This window comes from Truncatella angustata, assembly GCF_020726525.1.
Source record: "Truncatella angustata strain MPI-SDFR-AT-0073 chromosome Unknown BKA67scaffold_1, whole genome shotgun sequence".
Taxonomy (NCBI): domain Eukaryota; kingdom Fungi; phylum Ascomycota; class Sordariomycetes; order Amphisphaeriales; family Sporocadaceae; genus Truncatella; species Truncatella angustata.
Window position 1 is genome coordinate 4,767,837 of NW_025763381.1, and position 15,194 is coordinate 4,783,030.

The 15,194-nt window shown below is 48.0% G+C and overlaps 7 protein-coding genes across 7 annotated transcripts; 1 reads left to right on the top strand and 6 right to left on the bottom strand.

The window, feature by feature from the left end:
- Window positions 1-2,167: 2,167 nt before the first annotated feature.
- On the bottom strand, window positions 2,168-2,768 carry BKA67DRAFT_530446 (uncharacterized protein; the record flags this gene model as incomplete). The annotated part of the gene is made up of 2 exons (XM_046099239.1): window positions 2,168-2,474; window positions 2,539-2,768. The coding sequence occupies 2 exons, from the start codon at window positions 2,766-2,768 to the stop codon at window positions 2,168-2,170; spliced, it is 537 nt and encodes a 178-aa protein (XP_045964475.1).
- Window positions 2,769-3,315: 547 nt separating this feature from the next.
- Window positions 3,316-5,436, top strand: BKA67DRAFT_686757 (prion-inhibition and propagation-domain-containing protein; the record flags this gene model as incomplete). The annotated part of the gene is made up of 4 exons (XM_046109032.1): window positions 3,316-3,977; window positions 4,039-4,077; window positions 4,127-4,492; window positions 4,658-5,436. The coding sequence occupies exons 1-4, from the start codon at window positions 3,500-3,502 to the stop codon at window positions 5,434-5,436; spliced, it is 1,662 nt and encodes a 553-aa protein (XP_045964476.1). The 5' UTR covers window positions 3,316-3,499.
- On the bottom strand, window positions 5,401-7,127 carry BKA67DRAFT_48659 (uncharacterized protein). The gene is made up of 3 exons (XM_046096924.1): window positions 6,772-7,127; window positions 6,257-6,709; window positions 5,401-6,202 (listed from the first exon to the last, which is right to left on the bottom strand). The coding sequence occupies exons 1-3, from the start codon at window positions 6,827-6,829 to the stop codon at window positions 5,496-5,498; spliced, it is 1,218 nt and encodes a 405-aa protein (XP_045964477.1). The 5' UTR covers window positions 6,830-7,127; the 3' UTR covers window positions 5,401-5,495.
- Window positions 7,128-9,162, bottom strand: BKA67DRAFT_48658 (uncharacterized protein). Its single transcript, XM_046096923.1, has 2 exons — window positions 9,108-9,162; window positions 7,128-9,050 (listed from the first exon to the last, which is right to left on the bottom strand). The coding sequence occupies exon 2, from the start codon at window positions 8,815-8,817 to the stop codon at window positions 7,426-7,428; it is 1,392 nt and encodes a 463-aa protein (XP_045964478.1). The 5' UTR covers window positions 8,818-9,050; window positions 9,108-9,162; the 3' UTR covers window positions 7,128-7,425.
- On the bottom strand, window positions 8,738-10,125 carry BKA67DRAFT_48708 (uncharacterized protein). The gene has a single exon (XM_046096928.1). The coding sequence runs from the start codon at window positions 9,706-9,708 to the stop codon at window positions 8,878-8,880; it is 831 nt and encodes a 276-aa protein (XP_045964479.1). The 5' UTR covers window positions 9,709-10,125; the 3' UTR covers window positions 8,738-8,877.
- A 188-nt stretch (window positions 10,126-10,313) lies between these two features.
- Window positions 10,314-10,652, bottom strand: BKA67DRAFT_508957 (uncharacterized protein; the record flags this gene model as incomplete). The annotated part of the gene is made up of 2 exons (XM_046097199.1): window positions 10,314-10,437; window positions 10,558-10,652. 2 exons carry the CDS (start codon window positions 10,650-10,652, stop codon window positions 10,314-10,316), a joined length of 219 nt encoding a protein of 72 aa, XP_045964480.1.
- A 1,635-nt stretch (window positions 10,653-12,287) lies between these two features.
- Window positions 12,288-14,313, bottom strand: BKA67DRAFT_589854 (general substrate transporter; the record flags this gene model as incomplete). Its single annotated transcript, XM_046104515.1, has 7 exons — window positions 12,288-12,884; window positions 12,937-13,037; window positions 13,203-13,544; window positions 13,595-13,741; window positions 13,810-13,913; window positions 13,967-14,092; window positions 14,144-14,313. 7 exons carry the CDS (start codon window positions 14,311-14,313, stop codon window positions 12,288-12,290), a joined length of 1,587 nt encoding a protein of 528 aa, XP_045964481.1.
- Window positions 14,314-15,194: the final 881 nt, after the last annotated feature.

The window sequence follows — 15,194 nt, forward strand, 5'->3', positions numbered from 1 at the left end:
CGTTTGCCTTGTTTCAAAACGCTATTCGATCATGTTAGTAGTCGTTGTCCAGTGAGTCCCTATCAATTTGGATACGCAGCTCTTTGCAGCTACAGAAAACAATCTTAACACAACTATAAACTCAATTCAAAGGAGCGAAACGACGGTTGAGTCCTGTTCTTAATTACTCGGTATAGTCGATGACGCCTGTAGTTCAGAAACATTACCCACAAAGTGCTATTATGTATACTTTCCTCTTGCTTGCTCCATTTTCCAAGGGAGCGAGTGAAAGTAGAGATAATTGCCCATGTCTTCCTACTCAAGAGACATTGTAAAGGTTACCTACATAGCATGTGACTGACTTGGAGGTATACCGTCAGTTGGTCTGATGTAGATCCAAAAACTGCGGACACGGCTATCGAGCTCGATGCCTGTCCAAGACAAAACCCTGAATGCCGGGCATATCAAGGTGTCTGTCAGGTACCCCCGACACTTTGATTCGCTCAGCCCAAAGTCCGCCCATGGGAGGATTTCGACGCAAGGGGTACTCCAGTGCTCTGGAATATCTCCACCGCCACAACTGGTTGATTAGGGTTTTCGTAGTTGCGCTTTTGCGTTTCGAAACGGCATAGTCAGCACCGTTGGTAATTGCAAGGCTCTTTTGTCACTTCCCCCTATATGCAACCAACGCCCAACACATTTATTGGTGTTGTTTAACTGTAATCTTACACCGCCACTGGTACAATACCATTGGAGTCCTCGATTTTCATAGCATTGAGCATACAGTATTCGTCTTCGTAAGTTTGCTTTGCTCTGGGGCGCTGGTTGTGGAAGGCAGATCTCACCTGACACTGCGGCGTAAAGGGGAACAACCCATGGTTTCATCGTTGATAATAGATATTATTGCAGGCTTGATGAAGCCACCCTATTTCCCATTTTTAATTATTTTCTTTTCTTCTCAAACCCTCTAATATTCCTCGGATCATTCTGTAGCATCGCAGCTAAAAGCCTCTGTTTTCAACTCCGCTTTTCCATGAACAAAAGAACCGGCGAATCAAAGTAAATGCGGCTCATGCTGGGGATTCTTTGGCTATCTTGGTGCCACAATACCAAAAGGTCGTTGGTTTGAAGTCATACCGATTTCCGAGGGTAACAACAAATAGCCACTCCTGCTCTCCTCATTCTTCTCGAAGAGATATGATTAGCTCGACTCGTGCTCATTGCGCATAAACTGACGACGTTTTCACGATTGATTCGAATTTTGCATTACTTTCCTTAGAGCTATTATATTCAAGCCTCCGAAATGGTAGACAAACGTGGAACTGACTTCATCGGCCAACCAGACGTACCGCAACAGTCACCTCTGTTCTCTAAGCTGCCACCAGAATTGCGTTTGGACATATATCATCTCCTCAGCAGCATTCCGCAACATGTCGAAAAAGAGTGGAACCCAAGGACCCGAAGATCCTTTTTATGCCGCAAAGCTCTGTGCAACTCAGACAACATTGCCACACTCGAAGAACCTGAGCTGTCTCTTGTGCTTAGCTGTCGCCGTATATATCTAGAAGCCGCCAGCTACACCGGCCTGCACAGTCTTGCCTTTACGGATCTGAATACTCTCGATACATATCTGTCAGACAAGCTACTACAGCCATCGCGACTGAGAGTCCGCACGGTTGAATGCATCTAGCGAGCATCAGGGCAAGACAGTGTACTACCAGCTTGGAAAGCGCAAGTGTAGTCAACCTGCTGCGAGAAGTTTGGGTCGCTGCCTCGACTTACAAGGTTGAAGAGGTACGAAGAAGACATTGAGCACAATGAACCATTTTCTTCTCCTTTTTATTTCTTTCTTGTCTTTCCTCAACACGGCTTGAACTTGCAACTCCAAGAAGATGAGCGGTTTCTAGGCTCTTACCCAACTGCACAACACATGAACCTGCGATATGTGCACTGCAGTTACACCTAGAATTAATAATGCAGGAGGGCTCGGACGTGTATAGCAGCAAGTTCCCGGCTTTTACTAAATCTAGACCCGGGCCTCTTTACATGAGTGCCTCGTCATTTTCGGTAGCCATCACGGGATTAGACTGAGATTACGGCGAATCCATGTCAGAACGGTAGAAATAGATAAAAAGCTTATGTTCCGCTGATACCGCAGCGCACAGCAGCCAAACCCATACACATGAACTTAGATACATGGCCCATCATAAAGGACTGTGTGCTTGGGCACTTGATTGTCCTTGAACGGTGTCTGCACCAGAACCGTCGGCCCATTACTTGGGAACTCAGTCCAATGGCCCGAAATATAACTCGTGGTATTCAAGTCAGCCGCGATAAGGACCGAAGATGATAGTGTTCCTGGTTGAAAATATGCTTCAACCCGCGGTGGTGGCGAGCCATATCCGTTGGTGTCTGCTGAGACGGCACTCAGATTGTTGAGCTCTTGTGCCGCAAGGGTAGAGACATGAATCAGTCCGTTCAGGACAATGGTGAGCCTTGATTATGGATGTAAGTAACGTAAGCCAATTGCTCTGGCAGGGATTCGGACGAGGCGCTTACTGCACAGTGGTTGCCCATGCCTCTCCCACGATGGTCCGGGGCTCAATGATGGACCAGATCGCCTTCGTCGTATTTCCAACATCGTAGTTGAGAGCGGACCTGGCGGCCACGGGCAAGGACGATAGCTGCCAGCATTGGATGGTGGAATATCCATTGCGTGAGGTCAACGCACTAATATTGAAGGATGCAAGAACCGCTGTGGACAGCGATGCTATGCCTGCCAAAGTCATCGGTGCAGCCCCGATCATCTTACTTTGCTATGAATGATGATATTGTGGTGAGCCACCAACCAAAGAGAAATTGCGGTGTACATAGCAGGAAACTCAGAGAGGAAACGCAGGAGCTAGTGTGTGACATGCAGGTCTCAGCCACTATGTACGACTACCAAAGTTGTTCTTGCACGCTGAAAACAGCCGACGCCGACATCTGATGTCCTAAAATAGCAAAAATTACCAGTAGCAGCAGATGGCCACGCACAATTAACTCAATACCAAATCTTTACGCTCGACAACATTGCTGGCAATGTGACCATCTATCTTCTTTATTGGGAGAAAGGGTATAGTTAGGCGTAATAAGCGCCTACAGGTCAGTGCAGATCATATTAAACTTGAAGCAGGAATAATTCCATCTGCATCTCGATGTCAAGACCTGATGTGTGCAATGTTGTTCACCAAGTCCATCTCAATTTACAAACAATTCCTGGCCAGCGTGACCCCTGCCTATAGTACTGGCAACTGTGAGCAGCTGAACAATCCTCCCTACGAGGTGCCCCACATAGACAATTACCATTTTGACCTGGTATTGCATTGCCGGTTGCAAGATTTGCACCCCCTGCTTATGTATAAGGTCTGTGGTACATCTGAAACATACTGATTCTCATGTTAGGCCGCCTGTAATACGACGGTTGACCTCTTCGGGCGGCCAATTTATAAAACTTGTCCTACCGACTACTAGAAACATCATGGCTGAAGCTGTCGGCACAGCCCTAGCCGTTGTTGGCGTACTGGGGCAGATTTTCGATGGTTGCGTTAAGGCATATTCGTTCTTCAGCACGGCCAGGTCTTTCGACAGCGACAGCCAGAAGGTGGTATGCAAAATCCGGATCGAAGAGACGCGGTTGATCGTGTGGGGACGGCAGTGGGGTGTCGCGGAAGGAAGGCTTGAGAAGCATCTGAGCCAAGTGGACAGCGGCGGAGGAGGCCTGATGCGGAACATTGCGGTAGAAATATTGACAAATCTCCAGACGACCATCACGGATGTGCAGAAGCTGAAAGATAGATACGGGTTGGTAGAGAACGGTGAAACTGGGAAGAAGAATGACGGGTTAGTGCTAGGGACTGGGAAGCCCGAAACCTGTCCCAGAAAATCAACTGACGATGTAAAAAACGTCGGGGACAAGATGAGGAGCATGTCGATCCGGGCAAGATGGGTTGTGGCGGGTGAGTCGCCTTGTTCCTCAATATTGACTTCAAAAGGAGTAAGGCTAAGGTGGAATTCCAGACAAGGATAAGTTTGATTCTTTATTAAAAGATCTCAAATGTGAGCGCGCTGGTTGCATGTTGACTTTCAAGTGTGACTAATTTCTTAGATTTCAACGATGGTCTAGAGCAGTTGTTTCCTGCATCGCGCATTGCTGGCGTGCAGAGGACGTGGGTTTTCGAAATGCTCCAATCAGCCAAGGATGTCGAAGAATTGAGCGTGCTTGAGCACGCCTCAGACGAGGTGTATCCGAAGCTGAACGCCTCTGCAAGCCTGAAGAAACTGAGGATTAACCTCGACAACATCCCACAGAAAAAGTTCAAGCCAACATACGCACTGAAGGTTCAACGGCACGCGCTTGCCGTCGCCGATAAGGACACGAAGAGAAGCGAGGCATTTCATGACCCTTCCGGAAATGTGTTGATAGAATGGGTGGGTTATGATAAGGAGGACATTGAAGGGCGTGTAGTTCACAGTAAGTCAATTTTAGGATCGATTTCTGACCTTATCAACATGTCCATGGAGTGTATACTGCCCATTAAAGGCATCAACGTTCTAATTGGTTTTCTCACAATACTGCCGAAGGCACATCGACCCATTATGAAGAAGTAACCTTAATTACTAATTCCAAATGTCGCAGTGCGGCGGCTCGATGACCTGGCAAGGATGATGCATTCTGCTGTAGACCGTCATCCCGACCTACACGCGATAGACTGCCTAGGCTACACGGACGATACAGCCATGAATCGGTATGGGCTCGTATACAGAGCTCCTGAGCCATCGTATTCAACTCTACACAAATTGATATCTACCAACGAGTTCAAAACACCCGACCTGAACGAAAGAATAAAGCTGGCATACACACTTTCCGTGGCACTATTATCGTTACACTCACTGGACTGGCTGCACAAATCCTTGTGCTCAAATAATATACTGTTCTTTCCCTCCCCCTTTTCAGCCTCGGCAACGAGAACCACCGCAACGGCGGCGTTGGTCCCCGACATATCCGAACCTTTTCTAGTGGGGTTCGATGCATCTCGACCAGATTTAGACACGGAAATGTCCGTGGCCTCGAAAAATCCGTCCATACTAGACCTTCATCGTCATCCAAAATCATTGAGTGGGTTGTCGCGGAAGCCTTATTGCAAAAGCTATGACATCTATAGTTTGGGTTTAGTCTTGCTGGAAATAGGAGATTGGAAGATACTGCAAACGTACTACAGACCGCATTATTCTGCTGAACGCTGGCGAGATAAAATCATCCTGCCGCAACTCCTTCCACGGATAGGCGCTAAGGCGGGCCGACTATACAGAGATGTCGTTGAGCGCTGTTTGACGGCCAAAGACGACATAACGAGCGAGGAAGCTGGCCAACTGATGGAGGAGGTCGTAGCAACGCTCGAGAAAATAAATGTCTGATGTAGAAGCGACGGCGGCGATTTTGCGGCCTCAACGATGTGTCCCGACATGCCAGTCCTTCACGCAATAATCAGGTTGTCAATAGACTTCTTCGCAATCTCGATTATTTTCATGCACGTCGGCGTTTCACCAGTCTTATGGAGTTTGAGGGCACAGCGAGGGTCCTCATAAGTTCCCGCCAAGATCAAAGGATCGATCACGGCGTGTCTGGCTTTCGATCGGTTCTCCATCTGGTTCACAATATCCCTGAGTCCCAGGTGGAACGGATCAGGTCCGGTGTCGCCCGCTATTTCGCAATTACTGATCCCATACACGTCAACACGCAGAAGTGCTCGCACGGTCAGCCGCCACATTGCAGGCTCCATCATTCTGTGTTCAAGACCAGCAGTCCCACCGCACTCACTCACAAGACCTCCCCACATTCCGCCATAGTTCTCGAGAGTAAAGGGGATTTCACGGCGTTCGGCTTGTGCCTTTGCAGTTTCCTGGTTGACCAAGTGAAGTATACGCTCGTAAGCATGTGCGATACTGGGTATCAGGGTTGATAGAAGCATTAGAAGCTGGAAATTGTGCATCGCCTGTGGATTCAATTGGTCCGGTCTTAGTTGATCGACAGCCAGAGGCATCGAACATGACCCGCAATTGACTACTTGATAAGCAGTCTTTGCCGCGAGACGGGCCTGCCTAACAGCGTCTGTGATATCGTTTGACAGTTTCTGCATCGAGTCAAGCGATAGATACAAGCCCGCTATACAATTACAGTTTGCTGACGGTAACGAGTTTGGTGAGCTTCCACTACTCGAGGGTGAGCTCGACTGACCGGATGATAAAGCTGGCGCCGGGCCTTCCGCAGGTGTGGTCGCAGCTGTGAATAATGCTGGGTCGATGTTTGATGCGGAGAACGAAGGTACATGCTCGATATTCGCGTCAAAGTTCAGCTGTGCGAAGTCGTTCCCTGTATACCCAAACGCCCAATCTGCCTTGTCTTGTTCGTGTGCGCTTAGTATATCCGTAGGTATAGTCGGGTCCAGGTTGATTTCTCCTTGAGTGAGAAAATTCAGGAAGGCGAGACCTGGATCCTCGGTGTCAGGCGGGAGGTTGAGCATCGGCGTTTTGGTCGCTGACTCGGCCGTCTTCGTATTGTCGGCTTCGTCCCGGGGCCGTTTACGTGGACGGCCCATGGGTTTCTGAGCAGAGTAGTGACATACTTGGCTCTCACGTTTGCAGCGAGCGCATCCATCTGGCTCCTTTGAGCAGGCCAGCTTCCGGGCGCCTAGGTGAGGCAATCGCGTCAGCTCGGAGTGGCACTCCGAATAAGGACCCACCAAGACTCACGGCATTCATCGCAAGCACGATGCTTCGGTGCCCCTCCACTTTGCTCCGGGGGCGACATTCTCGGCTTGTATTCGCGAATGGGGTTAGGGCGGAATATTCGCTGGTATTTGGAGGTTTACATGAGGGTATCGCGAGCTGCGCAATTGCAAGTGGTGTAACAATCACTTGGCTAAGGGGAGAGGTTTCAGGCATTCAGCTGAAGTTCGAGCTCATAGGATTCGATTCGTAAGCAGCACTAACGCCTGGACTTGATACACATACGCCCGGGTTTGACTCCAGACCCCGCATGCTCTGCTAACAAGGACTCCGTACTCCGCCGGCGCCCCACCAGCTGAGCACTGCTGTCATACGACTGGGAGCAATCGACTTTGGCCAAGCAGTCTCTCACAAGTCACGCTGCCGCACTGTCTCTAAGCCTTGTGCCGACAGCTAACCTGGGAATCTAGCAGTTCTATTCAATCGTAATCTCTACTCGGTTGTTATCTTCCCTTTGCGAGCCAAGCAACCTTCCTGCGCCCTACCGGACCCTCAGCACGCAATTTTGCCAACTACTCCTGCTTATCTGTCTCTTGTCCTCCTCCTCCTCCTCCGCCTCCTTCTTCTTCTTCTTCTTCTTCTTCTTCTTCTTCTTCTTCCCTCTCCTTTCTCGGCTCGTCATTGTTGCGTACGATGGTCTGCTGCCAACTCAGCATCGAGTGCACCGATAGATCTAAGGTCGGCCAAGAACCGTCGAATCCTTAGACCCGTTTTCTTGCGTATTAGCGCATCATACAAATCATCGGCGGCAGCTTTAACGGCAACCTGTAGCCCTTGAAGCACTGCTCGATCTTCAATCATAGCATCATCCGTATCAAAGAAATCGTCTAAATCTTCGAGGGCTGCCTTAACATCCCGAGGACCTTTCACAAGTGTCGCCGCCTGGTTCGTGCGACGAGGTGACCGCTGTTGATACTGACTTGCCAAGTCTTTCCTGCTCGGGTTCCTTTCATTCTCTTTCAGAACCGGAGATTGTTGGATCTTTGGCTCATTAGGAAATTTATTTGGTCTCTCATCGAGGCGCCGCGTTACTTGCGCCTCATTTTCCTTCGCCGCCAGAGGTGGCTGCCGGCTAAGTAATGGCTCAATGACTTCGTCCTCCTCCTTCGCGAAGGTTTTGTTCACCTTCGGCATCAAGGGCGACCGGGGTTTTGGCTCAGGCAGCTCTTTTCTAAATGCAGTACCGGTGTTCACGTGTTTACGAGTCAGAGTAGGTTCCGGTAAAACTTGTGAATATCCAGGACTGTGATAATCCATGCATGATGCTTCCGCCAGTAATGGATGATGCTGGTGGTGTTTGTGAGTAATGTTCTGGCTGGTGGATTGCTTGGCTCGCTTTGTGTCTTTCGAGATATTCACTGGCTTGGATGGGTAAATTGCTTGAGAGTCCATCTTTTCCACTCGCTGCTGCACGGCGTTTAAAGCGCGTTCCAACGATGATGCATTGCTGACAGCATACTGCCAGGTATATGGAAGCTGGGGTGCGGGAGACCGCGGTTTCTGCATCTGACGATGTTGTTGTGGTTCAGCTCTCCAAGGATGTCGACTTGGAGACTTCTCAGGTTTCCTGTCAATCCAGGTCACAGGAGCGCCATGGACATGGTGAAGGCGATGAAAGGGGGAATGGTGATGATGTTGGAAAAATGGATGGTGATGTGGTTTCAAATCCAAGTCATCCGGTCTTTTGTTGGACGCAGGACGAGGAAGTGATCCCCATGCTAATTCTCGCTCGGGTCGGAACTGAGGTTCGGGATTTACTTCGCTACTATGTGTGTGTTTCGCCGATTTAGTAGGGACATGATTCACGTACTCTGCTATGTGAGGACGTATGCCATTCGGTCGCGGTTTAGCCGAAGTTTGAGGCGATATAACAGGGCGAGGATTCTGATGAATGGGTTTATCGATTGTGGTCTGCTTGGCTTGCTGGCTAGCAGTTGCCTCGTAGGTTTTATGAGAAGCACGAGTCACCTTATCTGCGAGTTTCCACTCTCCTTTTCGTGTTTCGACCATAGTTCCGATTCGTGACCTTGGCTTTGTTGGTTCCTCAGTCGTGTGTTGCTTTCTCCTCAACTAAGGGAGCCGCCTTCGAACATTTGGGATTATTCTTTTTGTCGGTAAAGGCGGAGGCGACGCTTTCTTGGCGGGTGGTTCCATTGAGACAGCAGATACGGGTGGTGGACTGAACTCAATGAAACTCCCAGAACTCGAGCTCGATGCATTTGTGGAACTATCGTATTGTCCATCTAGATTCCTCTCATAAGGCTGCTGGTCGTAAGGGCGGTCCGATATAGGATACTTACGAATTGGGCGCTGCTCATTTGTCTCTGGCGACCATTGCCTTTGCTGCTTAGATGTGACAGCAAGCCCTGCAGCCTTGAACTCTCGAGTGTAAGGCACGAGTGGTTTGACAGTGTGCAAAGATGTCTTCTCATCTGATTCTCTAGGGGTTATGACAGGTAGCTTCTCGGCAGCATTGGCAACTTGCGCGTACTTCTCCAGCTCTCTAGCGAAGTGATTCAAAGCCTTGCGACGACTGCTTGATCGGGAAGGTACAGATGGCCGACGAATAACACCTGGCCTACCGGGTGATGAGTCCTGTGGCACAATTGATGACAGGCGATTCTGCTGAGCCATTGTCCTGTGAATGGCCTCCCAAACAGCAGGGTCTGCTACACCAAACCGCTTCTTAGAGTTTCGCCGGCCGCGACGACCGTCCATAGTTGCCGTAATTCTATCGTTGTTGGTTTGGTTATTGGGTCGCGATACTGATTCAGAAACCCATTCGGGCGGGATCGATGGCCCATCCACTGCATGTAAATGGGCATATTCACCGTGGGGTCTCTCTCTATGATCGGTACTACTTCTCTTTCGTAACCCTATAGGCTGTTCAGAAACGTGCATCAAGGAGTATCGCAAGTCGTCGCCCTTCGTCGCCTTCGCCGTTCGTGTATCTGGGACGGGGATACGTCGACTGACACGGATACCATGATTTGATCGACTGATCCGCTTTTGTCTCTGACCCAAGCTTCGAAAAGACTCAGATGGCGGAATCCGCGGCGCATCATTCGCAGCGTTGTGTGATAAGTTCTGATTTGGTTTAACGAAAGCTGTAGTGTTGATCTTTGGTTGACGGTGCTGACTTCCTTTCTAAGGTAAATTTAGTTGAGGCATCTCGTCTACTCCAAGAAATCAGTTCCAAAAAGCCAGTAGAAAATAGATGCTTCAAAGTTCTATTCGTCGCGGCCGATAATTGTGGCGGGATTCCTTCGGAAAACTTCCTCGGTCCTATGGAATACTAAGCCATCCCAGGGAGCTGTCGTCATCGGACATTCCTCATAATCCCATGGCAAAGGCGTGCCTTCTAGAAATTAGAAGTCGCAGGCATGCCATCTAGCCCCTTTCCAACATTTGTTCCTCCTTCCAAAACCCCGGGTGAGCAGGTGCAGCCATAGTCTAGGTGGACGCGATGTATTGAAAATAATGTCATCTACACCATTGCTAGTCGTCTAGTGGATGTCTCTGATGCCAGGGGAGGAGTATAGCTCCAACTGACGGCGTCCTTTCCGGAGTAAGAATTCAATTGCTGCGAAATCCCTCTTGTCAATCTTGATGCTCTTCTCGAACTCAGATCTTTAGGTCATTCAGTATTACGGCCATGTTTTGCGATGACTAGTGAAATTTTACCTTGCGAAAGTCTCAAAATGCGGTCGGGTTTCCTGCAATTGTTAGCAGTTGCTATATTAGCAGAACCGAGGACTTAATTGTACCTGTGGTTTCTTGCGGGTTTCGCGAAGACAGTGCCTGTACAAGGACAACACTTCTTTCTGTAGTCCAGATAATCTCATCTTGTGATGGGTCAACCAATTGACTCAGGATTTCGAGTACGATTGAGTACACGTCCCGGTTTCTTAGAATATTGTCATGTGGTTTAAAACTTTTACTTTTGCACTGACTGTAGTAGGTAAATCTGTTTTCGCGTATAGAAATGTCAATGATGATTTCATTCGGTAATGTCGGCACAGTCAGTTGACACTTTGCCGGCCCAGAGTGCCAGCTGCCACCTCTGTGCTCCGTAGTTGGAGTCGCTGCAACGAAGACATTCCAGTGGTTTGCATTAAATATTTGTCCGTTTGACCCAAAGCCTGCCTCGTCCATCTGCTTACATTTGCTATTGATTTACAATTGCGTAGGCACCCAGATATCCTCACTACTGTCCTTGCAATAGTAGATATGAACTGTGTGAGCAGCTCGCTCGGCTACACTGCCTGCCAAATAGCAGTTACCTGGCTTAGCTTTAGATAACGACCGCCACCATCGATTGTAAAACACAATACTAAACCATGATCACTTGTAACACGGCATTCGAGAGGTCGGGCTTGCATATTTCGTTGGCAAATGAACGCCTTCTCACCAATTTTTTTTTTTTTTTCAGACTAGGTAACTTACAATCTGATTCCGGAATCGGTAGGACTGTTGGGAACTTGAGAAAGGGCAAACCATGTCGAGTTCCAGGTAAATCCGCTGGCTTTGGCCGCGGTCTGGTGGTTGGTATCCTCAAATGAGCCACCAGTCAGCATGACAGAGGTGCCCTCCTCGGCGATGTTCCCACTCCACGTGAGATTCGCTATGAGAGGAGTCCGAATGGTAAGTGTGCTATATAAGACGGGAGCCCAGCAAAGTGGGCAGATATTCCTTAATAAAGGATAGCAAGTATACTAGAAAACCATCGAAGAGCACGAGAGTGTAAATTATGGTGGGAAGCATTGTCATCGGTCTATCTAGGATAGAAGTATAACGACTGAAAACGAGTACGGTGTGAGCTCTCTCGATAAACCAAGTCGGAGTAAGAGAGATTCTAAAAAAGTTTGACCTACTAGCTAACTTGATGGTGAAGCCATGATGCTCAAGCTAATATTGAATTTTAGTGAATTTATAGTAAATTCTTGAGTATCAGGATAATACGACAAGAAAGTGGACGGCACAATTAAAGGCTCTAGAAGCTTCAGCTGTATAAAAAAAAAAAAAAAAAAAGCCATGGCGACTTGATTTAAAGCTGTACCTCAGCTTCATTCTACGTCTGAAACCTATGTTATTGTCCGAGCCTGAACGAAGGAAGGAAACGTCGTCAAGATAGAAACATTAACATACAAGCATCCTTATCCGGCTACAGGTTTCAGTTACGTGACAGGCCATTTGGTCCAATAAGAATATGTTGTGAATCGGCAGAGACAGGGCACAACCAACCCGAGGACAAAGCTTTGGAGATCCGATTTTCCTCCCCCGACCGGTGCGGTCCATGTATTCTAACTGTCCGTTTCGGATCAATTCAACATAAGTAATTGCTCTGTTCATTCCGGATTTGGTCTTAGATGCAACCAAATACCCAATTTACATACCTCTCCCCCACGCATCCTCGATTTAGATTGAGAGCAGCCCGATCTTTGTTAATGAGTAGAGTGAACCAACCCCGATCCTTTTCTCTAAACATTTCGCTCATTTGCATGTTCATGTGTAGCCACAATCTCAGCCTCCTTCTCAATTTGTTCGAGGTTAAGATGAGCCACCTGGGCATCATTGCCATCGATGACTTTCGCGAGTTCTTCGAGAGTTGGGCCTCTAGTCTCCACATACATAAAGTATACGAAACACAACTCTAAAAAGATCCAACATGTATAAATGAGATACAGCTTCCAGTACCCTTTCTCTCCGAACGCGGCAAATGCAACAGGGTTAGCGTACGAGTTTAGAGTTAAAGCAGCCTGGATGCTGATGTTGAGGATCATCAGTCCTTTGGCACGTAGCTTATAAGGGAGGATCTCAATGGCATAGGCGACGAGCAGGCCCGACCAAGCAATGGCGTAGGCAAATTGAAACAGCCAGACGAAGACCAGCATGGCGTAGTTCGAGCCAGGTAAGGCATATTCGCTGTAAAGACCGCTGCACAGTGTCCAGAAGATGAACACGACGAACATGCCTCCCGTGGCCGTGAGGAAGAGCGCTCGTCGTCCAAAATGGTCAACGGTCATAGCAGTAGAGACAGATACTATAAGAGCGAGAATTGTCTGACCTCCTTGAAGCTTGTAATGGTTAGCATGAATGCCTCGACGAAATGGGAACCCTGAGTCTTACGCCGAGTCTTGAATTGGAGTCGTGAACACCAGCTGCATCGTATAAGCTACTGGCATAGTTCGAAATTATTGCATTGCCGGACCATTGAGAAAAGATGCCCACTACAGTGTTCAGCGTCAGTAATTATCAATTTTAGCTAGTTTTGGGATCTTTAGGAGTGTTGTGAAACGTCTAAAAAGTGCCCGCACGGCTCTGATGGGCAACAGACGCGATCCAGAGATATGCTAGAAGGGGGCCAGATAGGTGATGATTCCGAAATTGCTTACAGGAAATCAGGATAATGAACCGATATCGGTTTCCTTTCGTGCGGAAGAAGTCGAGGTAACTGCTGTTTGCTTTGGCTTCCATTTCGATTTTGATAGTCTCCCTAATTTCTCGGTATTCGAATTGGACGGTCGGGTCGTGGATATTTCCGTTGGCATGGTACCTGCCAAGGATAGTCAAGGCTTCTTCTGGTCTGTCCTTTGCGATGAGATAACGAGGAGACTCTGGAATCCAGTAGATAAATGCGATTTGGATAAAAGATGGCAGAGCCTGAAGAATGGCGGGGATCCGCCATGACCATTGATTGTCGAGGTAATTAGTACCAAAGGATAGCCAAGCGCAAACTGCAGCCAGTCAGTATAGTCTTTCAGATACATATTCAACGTATACTGACTGAAAGCGCCCACATTCCAGAGACAATTGTACACAGCAGTTAGTCTTCCACGATGCTGCGGGTGGGCTAGCTCGGTTAAGAGCATGGGCGAACAGATTTGTGCCAGGCTATTTCCAAATCCGAGCATAACTCGACCACCCATGAAAGCTGCCATTGTCAACATCAAAGGGAGGTTTTTTTTTAAGAAGGGGGGGAGTGTATTGATTATTACGCACCTCCCATGCTTGTAGCAAAACCTTGTACAAAACCACCTGCGATCATGATCAAACATCCAATTGCAATGGGAATTTTGCGGCCAAAATTATCTGCTAGTACCGGACTGAACAGCGTCAGCTACAAGCACTGTACCGCATGCGAAAGAAGGGGACTTACACGAGAGGGATTGATGCCAAGCTACCAATCTGATATAGGGCTCCAAGCAACCCGAGTGTAGATCCATTTGGGTGATCGAAAGCCTCCAACCAAGAGTTGAAGTTCTGCACAGCGTTGAAATAGGAACTGGTGGCACATTAAGCTCGTATCATCAAAGTGTGATGACACCAATCTCACCCATCGTAACCAGTGGTTGCAGAAGCAACGCAAAGTATGATACAATAGAAATAGAGCTTCCTCAAGCCTGGCTCTTTCGTCCACTGCACTCTTTCGAACTGCGGTGCATCATCTTGAGCCTGTTTCTGCTCCTCATTGTGATTATGCTTAAGTCGGTTACTGATAGCCATCGTGATTTGTGCTGATGACAATGGAATAGACAAGATTGGTAGTGTATCAGCTGGTCGTCTTAAGAAGCAAGGAATATCAGCAGAAACATCTCAAAAGTTATATATTTCTATGCAAGGCATCTGGAATCCGCAACAACGGTTCAGCGGACCGACTCAAAGAACAACGCATCTTATTCTCGTAAAACGCTCATAGCAGTGTCCGAGAAGACTTCAGCCTCAGGTTGGAAGATTCTACTGACAAATTGAATGGCAAATAGGGCCGAAATGCTATTGTGTTTTTTCTTCATTTTAAGTAGATGATCGATCTACATGAATCACGCGAAGTACTATATTCTCTTGCGGAGATGCCAACATGCATGGATACTCCAGCGTTGCACTTTTTATGCACTGTGAGACCATTCAACCGATCAACACAGGCGACTAATATAAACACTTACCGTCCATGCCCGACTGGCAGTAATATGTTGCATATACCTCCACTAGCCTGTTATCACAAAGTCTCCTGTGTTGTGGGGCTGCAAAAGAATACGACCCAATATCACTGGAGTTCAAGTCCTACCGTGGTTGCTGAATAATAGACTGTGATAACATGTACAGCTGCGTACTGAATAGCCCTTCTGTATCTTATTTCCAAACCATAAAGGTTATTTCGTTAGAAAGCTCTATGCAAGTTTAGAAGTACCAAGTATGTTCTACGGTCTCTCCGTATCGTACCGAGTTATCCAGCAATTCAAGGGAACCTGTCTTAACCCTTAAGCTATCCTTGCATATAATTACCGTATAGGGTCCAATCTGTGCTGCCGTTCCGAACCGAGCCACTTCTGATGTGTGTTCAGGAAAGCTCACGTCTCTTCAAGAAAAGATAATCGCTCGGACACCAC

Bases quoted from the DNA above. Each gene is read 5' to 3' on its own strand.
- BKA67DRAFT_48658 (XM_046096923.1), bottom strand. From the start codon at position 8,817: ATGGTCGAAACACGAAAAGGAGAGTGGAAACTCGCAGATAAGGTGACT.
- BKA67DRAFT_48659 (XM_046096924.1), bottom strand. From the start codon at position 6,829: ATGTCGCCCCCGGAGCAAAGTGGAGGGGCACCGAAGCATCGTGCTTGC. The intron at 6,710-6,771 runs GTGAGTCTTGGT...TGCCTCACCTAG, and splicing joins TCGTGCTTGCGATGAATGCC to GCGCCCGGAAGCTGGCCTGC. The intron at 6,203-6,256 runs GTCAGTCGAGCT...CGTTACCGTCAG, and splicing joins GGCGCCAGCTTTATCATCCG to CAAACTGTAATTGTATAGCG.
- BKA67DRAFT_48708 (XM_046096928.1), bottom strand. From the start codon at position 9,708: ATGCACGTTTCTGAACAGCCTATAGGGTTACGAAAGAGAAGTAGTACC.